Source organism: Phocoena phocoena, chromosome 9 (genome assembly GCF_963924675.1).
Source record: "Phocoena phocoena chromosome 9, mPhoPho1.1, whole genome shotgun sequence".
Taxonomy (NCBI): Eukaryota; Metazoa; Chordata; class Mammalia; order Artiodactyla; family Phocoenidae; genus Phocoena; species Phocoena phocoena.
In genome coordinates, this window is record NC_089227.1 from 50,603,519 (window position 1) to 50,619,333 (window position 15,815).

Below are 15,815 nucleotides of genomic sequence, written 5' to 3' on the forward strand. Positions count from 1 at the left end.
CAGTCAGTAAATTAGTTCAATCATTTATTCATTGATTTATTCACTTAATACCAGGCAGAAAGCTTTAGATATCTATGAGAATGAATGTACAGTGCAGAGACTATAGTTAATAATACTGTATTGTATACTTGAAATTTGCTAAGAAAGTAGAACTTGGGAGATGATTACATTATAACGGTAAAGCCCTCACAAATGGGATTAGTGCCCTTATAAAAGAGACCCCAGAGAGCTCTCTTGTTCCTTTCCACCATGTAAAGACATAGGAAAAGACAGCCGTCTACCAGGAAGGGTCCTCACCAGATACTGAATCTGCTGGCACCTTGATCTTGGACCCCCAGCCTCCAGGACTGTGAGAAATGTTTGTTGTTGTTGTTGTTTTTTTATGTTTGTTGTTTTAAACCACCCAGTCTATGGTATTTGCTATAGCAGCCCTACTGGACTAAAACAGTGACTAACAAGTGGAGATAGAGAGCAGAGGAGCAAGCAAAGGATCAGAGGCAAGGACGTGCAATGTCATGTTTGGGAAACTGAGACTAGGTGGTATTAGAAAACAATGCCAACAACAAGGTCCTATTATATAGCACAGGGAACTATATTCAATATCCTATAAGAAACTGTATGGAAAAGAAAAAAAAAGAAAACAGTGCCAACAACTAACTCCTGTCTCTGGACTTTTTGCTATGTAAGACACCATTGACTAGTGATTCTTTACTTGCAGCTAAATACAATCCTGATAGAGTACTCTACATATCTGTGTTAAATGAATGAATAGATGAACGAGAAGAGGATTGGAATGGAGGATCAAAGATCTCAATTCCAGTTCTGGCTTTACAACTATAGTAGTGGGCAGAGATGTTTTGTTTTGTTTACTTAAAAAGAGGTTATTATAGTAATAATAAGGGGAACAAGGGTTAGCAAGATGAACAAAAACAATAACAAAAATCATCTAAAAATAACTCTGGTAGGCTGCTACTTGATATGGATGTCCTCATGGCCTCTCTTCCAGATATCATTGTGGGAGTCTCTTCTAGTTCTTGACTTCTGTCTCTGTTTCTCCAAACCCTTTTACCCAGCACACCAAAACACTTGACTTTAGCATGAAGTTACCTGCCTGAGCATCACTTCCAGGTGTGGTGTGATTCTCAGCTGGACAGAGATGTTTTTGTCTGTCCAATTTCCCTTTCTTCATTCTAGCAATAGTAACCCTTCTTTTCCTTTGAGAAATTGCATCTCCCCTACTCCAAATGGTTCTGTTGGGACTGCCAATCACATTACATCCTGCCATGCTTACTCTTGCCCTGAAATGATTGGGTGGTCAAACGACTCAAAGAAAGCCAGTCAGAGTCCTTATTTTGGATTTTACATTCAAGACTAAGAGGATTTCTCTCTTTTCCCTTGAGTTACCAGTTAAAAGGATGTAACCTTGGAGATACTTGCAGCCATGTGTCTTGCCCCATAGAAGAGCCTGAGAGAACCATACCTACATACAGAGAGAAGATAAGATGCAGAGAGAGAGCTGTGGACCTAATTTAATTTCTGGATATAGTCATGCCTGAGGAAATCTCTGCCCCTCTTATTCCCATGTTATAAGAGAATCCCCTCTTTTTTTGCTTGAATTAGTTTGAGTTGTATTTCTGTCACAAGTGAAAGAATTCTGTGTAATACAGTCACTAACTAGCAACATTACTTGTTAAATAAGTCATTTTTACCATTTTAGGCCTCAGTTTCCTTATCTATAAGTAAGGGGGCTGGACAAGATAATCACTGATATTCCTTCAAGCTCAGCTTCCATTTTTCACACTTCTATAAAAACTGAATAGTTTGAGCTAAAACATGCTCACCTGAATCCTTGGCCTTTATTTTTCAAGGGAAAAAATCATCCATAAAGGAAAATTCCCATACCAGGCTGAAACCTACTTTCCTTTCTTCATATCACCCCTTAAGTTAGATCACAGCAGAACCTTAAGAAATGTCTTCCCAAAATGGAATGCAGTCATTCAAAAATGGTAAGATTACTCTGTTGTTTAGTATATGATAATGGTGGCATTTCAAAGCAGTGGGCAAAGAAAGTATTATTCATTAAATGACGCTGGAATAATTGGCTAGCAATTTGAAAAAGAAACAACTGAATCTCTACCATGTTTTCTATTCCCAAATAAGATCCAGATAATTCAAGGATTTAAACGAAAAACAAGAAAAACAGTAACTTTCTGAAAGAAAACATGGGTGACTATTCTTTATAAAAAAGAGATGGAAAAGGACATTTTAAGTGTGACAAGTTAAGTATAAACTTGAATATAGTATAGGCCTGGAGTTAGGAGGACAGGTTCTGGAAGCTACCACCCAGGTTGAAATCCTGGTTCCATACACATATTATCTTTATGATCTTGAAAAAGTCACTTAATCTATCTAAGTCTCAACTTCCTCATCTGCAAAACTATAATACCTACCTCATAGAACTGAATAAGAAAAATAATGTTATCTATAAGAATATTCTGGAAGAATATAAACCAAAAGGACATAAATAAAATGTGAATAGTGATTATTTCTAGGTGATGGAATTATGGGTGAATTTTTGCCCCCCCTTTTAAATTTCTATAGAAAAATATTTCTATTTTTGTATTTTCTATGGTGAATTAAAATATTTCTCTCTGAGTGTCAGCATAGCAATTATGATCATAGACTCTGGTGCTGGACTATTTAGTTTCCAATCACTTACTAGCTGTGTGAGCTTGGGCAAGTTACTTAGCCTCTACCTCAGTTTCCTCTTCTGTAAAATGGAGATAATATTATTTCTACCATAGAATTAAATCAATTAATATAGGTGAAGTGATTAGACTAGTACCTGGTAGATACCTGTTACATGAATATTTTCAAATACTATTAATATTTTTCTCTTTTGAGTCCTTTCTCTCAAAATTCCTATTCTTTGGATGTCTTTAAGTCAACAAACTATGTTACAGATATATGTGAGTAGCTCATTATAGTTTAATGCAGGTGTGGGCAGACTATGGCCAGTGGCCAGGCTGCCCTTGAGCTAAGAACAGTTTTTACATTTTTAAAGAGTTGTAAAAAAAGAAAGACAAAAAAAAGACTGTGTAACAGAGATAGTATGTGGCCCACAAAGCCTAAAATATTTACCATCTGGCCCTTTATAGAAAAAGTTTGCTGACTGTTGGCTTAATTTGTTTTCCCTTTCAAATATGTTTCTGATTTAAAATCACCATGCTATAAATACCAAGGAATAAATCTCTAAAGGTGGAATTTCAAGATACACTGTAAACAGGAAGGGAGATAATTTTGGAAAAGGCAGATTGTATTCCATCTTGTGAATATTTGCTCCCCTGCTCTGTGGTAAGATAACATTTTCTACCAGTAATTAAGAACTGCTTCATAGTAACGGAAGGCAGGGTAACATAGGATCAAACAACCCAAAAGGTACTTAAACTCACCAGACTGAATGGAGTCTCAAGTATAATGGCGTTTCTCTTAGCCAACTCTATCCTGCTGATGGTGGCAGTCTAACTACCATGAGAATCCAGGATCATATCAGGTCTGGAATCGGCAAATTTGCCAGGCTAAGTATCCAGTTCCTTGCTACAGACCCTTGTGGTAATAAGCCTGGAAGTAGGAAAGCTGACTCAGGACGTCTTTCTAGACCCCAGTTAGGCACATTTCAGAGAAAGAAAGTTGCCAGCAGGAAACTCTTCATAAATCTAAGGTTATTAAAAACAATTGTTCTCAAAAGGGGGAAATTAAGCTAGCTCTTTTATTTGTTTGCAAACAGAAAGAATATTAACCACTTGTGACTATCTGAGTAGCTTTACTCAGCCTTAACCAATTCGTAGCTTTTCCATTTGTTTTCATGCAAACCAAACGGCCAGGCAAGAGAATGGAGGAAGAGAGTTCTGGGTAGAGACCTGATGCTCCTCTGAAGGCCCTAAAGTGAGACTTGTAGGAAGCTGGCACTCTGTCTAGGAAGTTGACGGGGTGTGGGTGATCCATTTGTCCACTGAGTCCAGGACTCTGTAGGTGTTGTTTTATTGAATAGGGGGTGGGGGAATGGAGGACCACTTCCTTTCTGACCTTAATTGGGTCTTCTGAGATTCAAACATGAGTGGTCAACCAAAGGCTTGTGGTTTGCTGGAAGTCTATTTACATGAAAAACTAAGGACATTTCCTGGGCAGAGCTGGTCAGGCAAGTACCTTTGGCACAGTAAAAAAACAAAAACAAGAACAAAGAAACAACCTTAGTTATAAAAAGGCAGAGGTGAGTATAGCACAGATACTATATTTGTTCTTGACTTTCAGCCCATCCCCTGAGTGTCTAAGTCCAATTTGAGGAAGGAGGGCTCCAGAGTCTATCCAGAGTCTATCCTTTCCCTGCAATAGACTTTCAAATAAAAAGGGGGTTGGGGAAGGAGAGGTCCAATTCAATTTAGCAACTTTGTCTTTCCCCAAGTAAGGTCATTTAAAAATACATATACCATCCAATATCACCATGGTTTCAGAAAAGAAAGAGAATTGTAAAAGAGATATATGACAATATAAATTCGACTTAAAAACTGAGTTACTTTAGCCTTTATTAAAAATCCAGAAAGATGAAAACTTTAGAACAGCTTCTAGGAAAAATTCTCTACCATGCTGCTACTACTTCATCTCATTCCTTTTCCTCTTTGTTCCTTCATCATCGCTTACTCCCTGCCACTGATCTTCTCCCACACACAGCCCCGCAGTGTTTCTAACCACACTTTCTTTTTCTTAATTACATCATTTTAGTAGGGCCTTGGGTCAGCTATGGTCTTGGGAAAGCATGTAGATGAGCAGATACTCAGGCTGAGTGAGACCTATCCTGGAAATAACATCCCAGGAGGGATAATATTATCCCAGGAGGGCAGGGCCTTGTCTTGTTTTCCACTATATCCCCCCCATCCTGAAAATAGTGGTGGCAGGCAGGATATAGCGAATAATGAATAAAATACAGGCAAGGTATATACAGGTTCCATTCTAACACACCACCAACGACAACCAAGTAATAGTCCTTGGTCTTATTGAAGGTAATGACAACATTTCACAAATCATTAATGATTAAACCTCTGCAGAAATATGAGAAGGAAAAATGAATCAATAATACACCATTCTAGGGCTTCTCTGGTGGCGCAGTGGTTGAGAGTCCGCCTGACGATGCAGGGGACACGGGTTCGTGCCCTGGTCCGGGAAGATCCCATATGCCATGGAGCGGCTGGGCCTGTAAGCCATGGCCGCTGAGCCTGCGCGTCCGGAGCCTGTGCTCCGCAACGCGAGAGGCCACAGCAGTGAGAGGCCCGCATACCGCAAAAAAAAAAAAAAAAAAAAAAAAAAAAAAAATACACCGTTCTAATCCAACCATTATTATACTTTTCTTATTCACTGTTTTATAATATGTATTTAAAATATATTTGTAATCAGAAAATTTGGGATAGGAAATATGGAACTTATTTTCAAAAGAACCAATCTCCTTTGCCTACATGACATCACAAATAACAAACAGTGAGGTTGCTTAAGTAAGTCTGAAAGAACCTTTGATAATCTATGTCAATACAACAAAGCATGTGGTATAAATCACAGAAAACTTACTGGTCAAGGAGTCATAAGACGTGTATTCTCTTGCTGGCTTCTACTCTAAGGATTTCAATGTCTCATCTGTAAAAGGAGGACTGAGGCTCCATAATCCCAAATGTACTCTTAAAGTCTGAAGTTTACTGATTCCTAAAAAAGATTTTATTGTTTTACATTCTGATTGTAAGGCAGTTTGTAGATATAATATTTATATGCTTATATACATAAATTTATATATTTATATATAATAGTAAATATTAACTGGGATATATGAGCTCCTTCCACGCAGAAATAGATTTTAGAAACTCACATAAAGAGACCATTCCTAATTTTTCCAGACAATTTTTTTTAACCTGGAGGAACTGGAGTAAATCATTTCACTTAAAAGATAGATTATTAGTAAAGTCTCAAAGGTAAATCTTTATCCTTATAAACCAACAAAATAGAACGTTAATTCAAAACAAAGTGACGACAACAAACCAGCTAGGAGTCAGCTAAGGGACAGAGTGAGGATAAAACGTTAATTGGTTCATTGGTGCAGAAATGGGATGAAGAAAATTCTACCACTATGCTCCTACATAGAAGAGGGCAATGCAAGAAATTCTTCCTTGTACTAGAATTCAGGATCAACCGTCTCCCCATCTCTCTGTTTTTCCAAGGACTAAACTACCACTTCCTCCAGAAGATAAGCGGCAACCTGATGATTATTTCATTAATCTCTGTATAAGCCTTCTTTTGGGGACTGAGGGGACCACGAAGGTTTAAGGTGACACCCCCAGAGGTGACAAAAACGCACTGGATGAGGAGATTGTTTGTACTGAAACTTTTATTTACTTATTATTATTTTTTAATTTTTTGGCCGCGCCCTGGGGCACGCCGGATCCTAGTTCCCCCACCAGGGATGGAAGCCATGCCCCCTGCATTGGGAGCGCAGAGTCTTAACCACAGGACTGCCAGGGAAGTCCCAAAACTTTGATTTAAATAGCACAAATTCGTCACAATTTCAAAAGAACCAGAAGTAATTTGTATTGTAAGCACTTAAATCGAAGAACACTAGAATTGCTTCCCGTCCTGAAGGCTGACTGAATTCGGACTAGCAGCCACACTTCAGGATTTACCAGGTAGTTCAAAAACGAAAACCTGGAGCTGTTCACACGCGTTTTCCTGCACCAAACGCGGAGGTGTTCATCCACGCCATGTTAATCACATTAATAAGCGTAATCATCCTATCAGGCTGCAAACTTCACGTATATAACAGTGACTTTCCCACCGCGTGTCGCCTGCAGGAAACGGATCCCCGCAGCGACTCTGGGCCTTTGGCCGGGTCTTGGGAAAGCTCCGAGTCCCGCCCCGCCCTCCAAAATCAGACCTGAAGACCGGTTCCCCGCGCTCACCGCGGTCTCCTGCTGCCCTCTGCCGGGGCCCTAGCGTCAGGCTATGGAAGGCGGCCGCGTGGCCGCCGGGGGGCGCCAGGAGGGTGACGTCACCTCTGTGCGCGGCCCCTCGCCGGAAGTTATTCCTGTCCACTTCCGTTCTTCTGTTCTTCTCCAGACCCCAGAAGGGAAAGTAAAGGTATCTCTAGCGCCCAGTTATAGTCCAAGTTAAGGTCGGTGACTCGCTGCCGGCGGGCGTTGTCTTTTTAGAAGCGGGTCTGGGTGACTGTGATGTGTAACGGAGTCCCGTTCCCGTGCAGCCCCTTGTAGAGTTTCTTTGTGGGAGGAAGAGGGATGGAAGAACCCGTGGAAATACCCGTGGAATTTTTGAGTTAAAGACTCAACTGGGTTCGAACCTTGCTTCAACGAGCTGAGTCAAGCTAGTGAGGGAGCTCGGCGCTTTTTCTGATTTTGTAATTTTAGGAATGATGCCGACCTTTTAAGTTGTGGATGTTAAGTAAGATAATGTGTGTGAAGCACTTAGTTCTGGTTTTACAAATAATACTCTGATTCTGCCGCCTTTACCTCTTATACTCGGGCTTGTACTTGCCATTTTCTTCTCAGTATCTCTGAGAGATGCCTAGTATATAAGAGGTTATGCATCTCACGAGAACATTATGCAGCGTTAGCTGAAATTGAGCTCCTTATTCTGTATTACAAGTCCTGACGTTATTTTATCCCCGCCCCTTTTATTTTTCCATTTCTAGGAAACAGCTATTTTTCAGCTTTTCTGGAGGAATGCAAAGTTCTCTTTCCTTAAGACAAATGAGGTGAGAAGTTCATTGCTGTAAATATCTCCAAACTTAGCTCGTTTTGTCAAAAGAAGACTAACTGGAATGTAGAAGCCTGGAACCAGTGATTACCCATTTCCATTAAAAGCCTCTTTGTCCGGGGAATTGTGGAGCAGAGGGGCTCATAAATCTTCCTTTATTCCTTAGACCTCACAAGTTACAGGTACAGAGATTTTCAGTGTATTTGCTAATTTTGACCTTTAGCTCTTGGAATAGTGGCTTTGGTAATTAAAAACGGCAATTTGAGAGACAGATGGAAATAAGTTATGGAATATTAATTAGTTTTGAAATTCGTAGATTGAGGCAGTTGGTACTTCTTGCATTAGGCTGCTTAAATATTTATTCACCACGCTAGATGTAATAGTATTTTGAATGGAGATTGGATGCTAAAGGAGTAAAATAAATTGATATTCATCAGGCTTAACTTTTTTTGTGTTGAAAACTGGAAAATAACATTCTGTTTTTTCCTCTCTCTGTATATATTAATGTCCCCTCCCCCCTTTTTATTTAAGTGGTATTATCCTAGCCATTGTACTGTTAAGCAGGTTGCCACTTAGAATGTCTTGGACATCTTTCTATTGTGTTAGATCTGCCTCATCAAAAAAAAATTTTTTTTTAATTTATTTATTTTTGGCTGTGTTGGGTCTTCGTTTCTGTGCGAGGGCTTTCTCTAGTTGCGGCGAGCGGGGGCCACTCTTCATCGCGGTGTGCCGACCTCTCACTGTCGCGGCCTCTCGTTGCAGAGCACAGGCTCCAGACGCGCAGGCTCAGTAGTTGTGGCTCACGGACCTAGTTGCTCCGCGGCATGTGCGATCTTCCCAGACCAGGGCTCGAACCCTTGTCCCCTGCATTGGCAGGCAGATTCTCAACCACTGTGCCATCAGGGAAGCCCCTGCCTCATTTTTAAAAGGAGGCTGTGTAGTATTATATTGTATACATGTACCACTATTTATTAATCATTCTACTATTGGTGGCCAGTTGGGTTCCTTCTTTTTTGCTGTAGCAAGTAATATTATAATGGTCATCCTTTTTTTTTTTTTTTAAAATAACAAATGTGTATTCTTGTCCTGTATTTCCTTTGGATAATCTCCAAGAAGGAGAAATGCTGGGTTGAAAGATATGATGGATGGTACCAAATTCCTCAACAACAGTAATATTTGAGAATTCCCCCCATTTCTTCATATGTTTACCAGCTGTTGATACTAGTTACCATTGTTTTTAGGCTTAGCTAAGACTGTTCATACCATTTTGGGGGGGTCAATTTATTGCATTTATAGTATTGTAATCAAAACCAAATTTTTGTTGCTAGTTCTAAGTCCAGTTCAGCTCTTTTTTCCCCTATGTAAATAGAACACTTAGTTTTAGACTCTTAGTAACAAATTACTATAAAACAAATGATTCACTTCAACTTCAAGTATTTCTTAAGTTAAAGATTTGTGGTAAGATACTGTTTGAATGGGATCTTGTACTGTGGATAGACATTAGGAGGATAGGCCTTTCTGAAAGACAGAACAGCTTAAAAAAAGGCAGGGAGACAAGAATGGTCAAGGATGTTTAGGACCCGAGATTTGAGAGCAATGGTGCTTTGTTGTGAGGTTGTAGAATAGAATAGATAGCTAGAAAGGTCAATCTGAAGATTTTACCTTCTAGGGGACAGCTACAGAGGTCAGGGAATCAGGGAATGAGGGACGTGATCACATCTTTGTTTTACAGGTGTACTGTGGTGGCAGTTTTGAGTGACTGATGTTAGAGAAGCAAGTTAAGTGGCTGTTATAGTCTGAGAGAATAGCAAAGAGTAGAGAGATTGGATTTCAGAGGTACTGAAGAAGCTGAATCTACATGATTTAATGACTGGGGTTGAGGAAGAGAAAAAAACCCAAAGCTTACTTTCAGATTTTTTTTTTTTATCATGAGTGATTACCGAGTAATAGTGATTTCATTAATTAGAGGAGGGCTGGTTTTGGGGCTGGGAAGGATGCTCAGTTTGGTTTTGGACATTAAGTTGTGTGAAAGATATTTCCATGGAGAATTAACTATACACAAAGACAAAATCCCCCTATGACAGATTCAGGAGAAACCTTAATTTATTCCTCTTTTGTTAAGATATTTGGCATATATTTTTACTTTTAGTTTTTCATCAGTAGAATTTCTTTTGAATTTTCTGTGACTCGTTCAGCCCTGTTTCTCAAGAGTAGAGTGTAGTCTAGAGTAGTAGTCATAGACATTTTTGAACATGTACAATCTTAATAAAAAGGTTTATAAATGTACCTCCAATATAGGTATATTTATTTACTAATTAGTTATATACATGTTTTATAGTACTATTGTATACATTTTTACATTATGAAACATGTAAAAAGTAGAAATTTTAAAAGGCCAAGACAAACATAAATTGGAGTTTTACTGTTTTCTACCTGCGTCCCGTTGGATAATCCCTCACCCCTCTCTGGAAAGCACTGGTTTTATCTACAGCTGTCAGTGTTCTGTCCCATTATCCAGTAGAGGTCACCCTGAGCATCTGGAAGAGAGCAGGTTGTTGAGCAGGGCAAGGTAAAGCCTTCATTCTTTAGTTAGGAGGATCTTATTTTTAAGTTCCTATCTTCATGCATTTTTGGAAGAGTATGTAGTTATAGAGTAGTATGTGGTATTATGGAGACATGAAGAATAATGAACTCAAGAGTATAGGGCAATCTAAAATGTGCTTTTGCTGTTTGATGTTTACTTTGTGAGTGTTCTGCGTTTTGTTTGAATGTTATTTGAATCTATAGTTTTGGAATCTTTTGTTAATTCTTTGATGATTGGTGGATTATCTGAGTTACAGGAATGTTCCCAGCCTGTAGGCTTAATCCAAGTTCTTGTTAGATTGTAGTAATTAAAAGGACAGACACAGAGGAGCTTTTCTTATATGGATCTTGAAAGCAGTATCTCAAGCCCAGAGATATTAGTGGTGAGTTGGAACCATTTATCTCTATTTTCTATTTTATGCTTAATTAGCAGAGAGGAGAAAGGAAATGCCTCTTTTAAGTGATAAGAGCCTGTTGTAAGTAATTAGGAATCAAGAACTAAGTTTGTCACAGCTGTATAGTCTGAAAAGGAGAAAGTACAGTTAAAAAAGTATTATGTGTTGTTGTATGACTGAGACCACAAACAACTTAGGAACATAAACCATCTGACAAGCTGGATAACAGAAGAAAACTTTTCTGTTAATTTTCTCGTAAAATATTTCCTATAAATAGAGTGCTTGTTTTAGTAGGGACCTATGATTATTATCATGTATAAGTTCATCCATTTTATGCCCTATTTCTAAATGATCAGGAAAATGAGTTATCAAGGTTTTAGTCACTTGATCAAAGTTACATGTGCTGTGACACAGATGCAGAGAGCCCTGAGTTAGTCTTTTATAAAATGGTGGTGAGGAGAATGGCAAAAGTAACTTTTAAAATGTTTACATCCCATCTCTCTATATAGTTCCACATGCGGTGGACTGTGTGTATGAAATATGCCAGCTAGATCATTATGAAGATGAAAATTGGTTTGGAGTTGTTGGGTTAACCCAAGAACCAAGGGGACGTTAAGGTAAATTGAGTGACATGGAGACTGGAATCAGGAGCTATGTAAGATAAGAATTAAGGTTCTAATGATAGCATGGGTTTAATGAGTACCATGAATCTAGAAAAAGGTGTTTAAGGTGGAAATTAGGTAGTATGAAGTGTTGGTTTTCAGGGCTAGATTTAGAGGTTTAAAAAAAAATTTTTTTTTTTTGGCTGTGTTGGGTCTTCCTTGTTGTGCGCGGGCTTTCTCTAGTTGTGGCGGGTGGGGGCTACTCTTCGTTTCGTTGTGCAGGCTTCTCATTGTGGTGGCTTCTCTTGTTGTGGAGCACGGGCTGTAGAGCCCAGGCTCAGTAGTTGTGGTGCATGCGCTTAGTTGCTCTGCGGCATGTGGGATCTTCCCGGACCAGGGGTAGAACCCGTGTTCCCTGCGTTGGCAGGCGGATTCTTAAACACTGTGCCACCAGGGAAGTCCCCTAGATTTAGAGTTTGATAACCAGGAAGTGAGAACAGAGGCAAAGAAGTCTGGTATCTATGGGCAGAGGCAAGGCCAAAGATCTAGTAAGTTAGAAGACAAGGCAGAATTGAAAGCATCAGTTAGTAGGAATAAGCCAAAGGTTTGGTAACCAGGAAGATAAAGCAGAGATGGAGAGGGGCAACTGGTTTTGGGTAGCCAAGGCAGGCAAGGCCAAATAAAAAGAGGAAGGTAAAGGCAGGAATAATTCTGGAGCAGTGATGATGCTGTACTGCTTTTCTTTATGTTAAGAATAGAACTGGCCCCTGACCCACAGATAATCAGAAGCAGTGAGCTAGGGAGTGGGAGTGTGGTGGTGGGATTGTTACCACAGCACCAGGAGAGCTGGATCCCTAGGTGTTTTCTTACAGAAATGACCATGATACTTACAGGGTCATAATATGGTCTTTTATCTCTTTAACATGTGTGTTTGTATAATATTATTATATGTTGTTTTATACAGCATTCCAAAAGGTTTGGGCTACCTGACCATTATGGCACCAAGAAACCTCTTGTATATGAGAAGTAACTTTCTTTTTGGTTCAAGATGTTGGATGATCCGATTTTCAGCAGAAGTCCTCTTTAAATCAGTTTCATTTAGGCTTTTCAGTATGAAATGTGATAATGCAGACAGTGAACCTTTGGAAAGTGAAGAACTGCTGAATAACTTACTTACTATGGGAGTAGATGTTGACATGGCAAAGAAACGACAGCCTGGAGTTTTTAATAGGAGAGGTACTAATGAGCAGAACCTGAAGACATTCCTTCTGTCTAAAGGAGCTAGCAAAGAAGTGATTGCTAGCATCATATCAAGATATCCACGAGCCATGACACGCACACCTGAAAGTCTTTCATATCGGTGGGATCTGTGGAGAAGAATTGTGACATCAGACCTTGAAATTGTAGCTATTTTGGAACGTTCTCCTGAATCCTTTTTTCGGTCCAGTAACAACCTAAACTTAGAGAAAAATATAGAGTTCCTCTACTCAGTTGGATTGACCCATAAATGCCTTTGTCGATTGTTGACCAGTGCCCCGCGTACCTTCTCCAATAGTCTCGAGCTGAATAAACAGATGGTTGAATTTTTGCGAGAAGTCTGTTTGTCTTTGGGTCACAATGATCCCACAGGTTTTGTCAGGAAGATAATTTTTAAAAACCCTTTCATCTTAATTCAGAGCACCAAACGGGTAAAAACTAATATTGAATTTTTACAGTCAGCTTTCAACTTGAACAATGAACAGCTGCTTGTTTTGATACATGGTCCAGGAGCTAAAATCCTAGACCTTTCCAATGATTGTATGAGAAGAAACTACACAAATATCAAAGAAAGACTGTTTTCTCTTGGGTGTACTACAGAAGAGATTCGGAAGTTTGTTTTAAGCTGTCCAGATGTGATCTTCTTGGGAGAGAAAAAGTTTAGTGATAAAATAGACTGCCTCATAGAAGAAAAAATTAGCATTTCACAAATAATTGAAAATCCTCGGATTTTGGACTCAAGCATAAGCACTTTAAAAAGTCGAATCAAAGAATTGGTAAATGCTGGCTATAACTTGAGTACATCAAACATCAGTCTTCTGTCTTGGAGTCAAAAAAGATATAACGCTAAATTGAAAAAGTTAAACACTGGACAGAATGTTGTTCTGGGGAATTAAGCAGAAGTCAGTCTTACAATGTAGTGACATAATTTCGTTTTGAATTTGGACCTTTCAAAAAGGAGGTTTGTTTTCTTAACCACATATATAATGTTTCTTTGGATACTTTAGTTTAAAGGTTCATAAAAACTCATGGTCATTATGCCCTGGTATACTCTTCCCAGCTACCTTTTCTGTAGTTTGAATTAGTACAACACCCAATTTTATGATATAGGCTGTGGCTTTTGTATGAATGGTAGTTGCTGAGTGCTATGGCAGAACAAGGTGTAAAAAGAAAGTACAAAATAAGCTTTTTGGTTTCTGTTCAGATTTGAAAATTGACATTCATTTAGATAGTTCTATTTCCTATCATGGTTTTGAATGGCAACCTATTTCTCCTATTATTCCATGTATCTAATTATGGTTCATCTTCAAAATAGAATGTCAGTAAGAATATGACAACAAAAAGGAGGAATTTTTCATCCCAAATTCTACGTACTCTATTTAAACCATTAGTATGCCCCACCACTCCTCCAGTTTAGGCTCAATTTACTATGGGTATATCCTGATTTCTTTGAACATAAGGGCAACTGTGATAGGCAGAATAATGGTTACCCAAAGATATCAATGTCTTAATTCCCAGAACCTGTGGATATGTTTCGTTACATTATAAAAGGACTTTGCAGATGTGATTAAGTTAAGGACCTTAATTTGAGGTCCTGAGTTGGGGAGGTTATCCCAGATTATCTGGGTGGGCCCAGTATAATCATAAGGGTCCTTAAAAGTGGAAGAGGGAGGTAAAAGAAGAGGTCAGAGTGATGCAATGTAAGAAGGACTTGACCCACTTTTACTGGCTTTGAAGGAGGAAGGGGACATGAACCAAGGAATGCAGGAAGGGGACATGAACCAATGGAAAAGGCAAAGAAGCATTCCTCACTAGCACCTCAGAAAGGAACGCAGCCGTGCTGAGACCTTGAATTTAGCCCAGTGAGACCCATGTCAGACTTCAGACCTACAGAACCAAAAGATAATAAACTGGTGTTGTTTTAAGCCACTGAGTTTGTGATAATTTGTTACAGCAGCAAACAGACTAATATAACAACTAAATAGATGATTAGTTGCATTTTAGGTGAAGAAGTGTACGTTTAGTTTAGTATAGTATCTGTATTTCTTCCTCTTATACTTTCTTTATCCACCTATCTTTCTGGAATGGCTAATAAGTTAGTGTTTGTAGTTTCCTCTAAATGTATGTATAAAAAACTAAATGTAAGAATAAAATCTAAATAAAGGAATACTTTTGCCTAATGAGTGTAGTTTAAAGAAATAATGATGGTTTCTGTATATTTATATTTTGTTGGTGTTTCTGTTAATACAAAGAACCAAGAATTTTTAGAGGCGCTGACTTAAAAAATGACAAACAGATGACATCTGTATCTTGAAGACATTCACAGTCTAGCTCTGACATAAACTGAAAGAGAAGGAACAAATTATATGAGCTTAATTACTTTTAATTGCTTTCCAGAGACATTTGTTTTCTAGATGTGGATTTTGAATTAAGTAACAATGACGCTAACCTTTTAAGCCTTTTTTTTCCTTTTATTGAAGTACATATAGTTGATTTACAGTATTATGTTTCAGGTGTACGGCATAGTGATTCAGTATTGTTTTTGCAGATTATACTCCATTATAGGTATATATAAGATAGGTACACACCCCCCGCGCCCCCCAAGATAATGGGTATAATTCCCTGTGTTAAGCCTTATTTCTTATCATTGATGCCTCACAAAAACTTACTCCCACCAGTGATAGAAACCAAATGCCTGTTTTTTCAAGGCCATTTGTATGTCAGTGATCTCTTATATTTCCAATAAAGTATTTGATGACAAGCATGGCATAATTTAGAAAGCACGGACTGTATAGAGACATTTCTTTAGAGTAGTATATCTGGGTACTGTTCCTGACCAGCTCTGTAACTTTGTGTAAATAATTTTACTGAACTTGTTTTCTCATCTGTAAGATGAAAAATTGAACTCACAGAGTTGTTAAGAATCAGATGATATAGGGTCTCTAAGGTTTCTTGCACATAGTAACTTTTCAATGGTAGCCATAATAAATACAGTAGTATTTTTAACAACAGCTTTATCAATGTATAATTCATATACCATACAATTCAATTTAAAGTATGCAATTCAATTTTTTAAAATACTCATATTGGGGCTTCCCTGGTGGCGCAGTGGTTGAGAGTCCACCTGCCGATGCAGGGAACACGGGTTCGTGCCCCGGTTCGGGAAGATCCCACG

At 38.7% G+C, this 15,815-nt stretch overlaps 1 protein-coding gene across 1 annotated transcript; it reads left to right on the plus strand.

The window, feature by feature from the left end:
• Positions 1 to 7,747: 7,747 nt before the first annotated feature.
• On the plus strand, positions 7,748 to 14,912 carry MTERF1 (mitochondrial transcription termination factor 1). The gene is made up of 2 exons (XM_065884279.1): positions 7,748 to 7,801; positions 12,348 to 14,912. The coding sequence occupies exons 1-2, from the start codon at positions 7,770 to 7,772 to the stop codon at positions 13,534 to 13,536; spliced, it is 1,221 nt and encodes a 406-aa protein (XP_065740351.1). The 5' UTR covers positions 7,748 to 7,769; the 3' UTR covers positions 13,537 to 14,912.
• Positions 14,913 to 15,815: the final 903 nt, after the last annotated feature.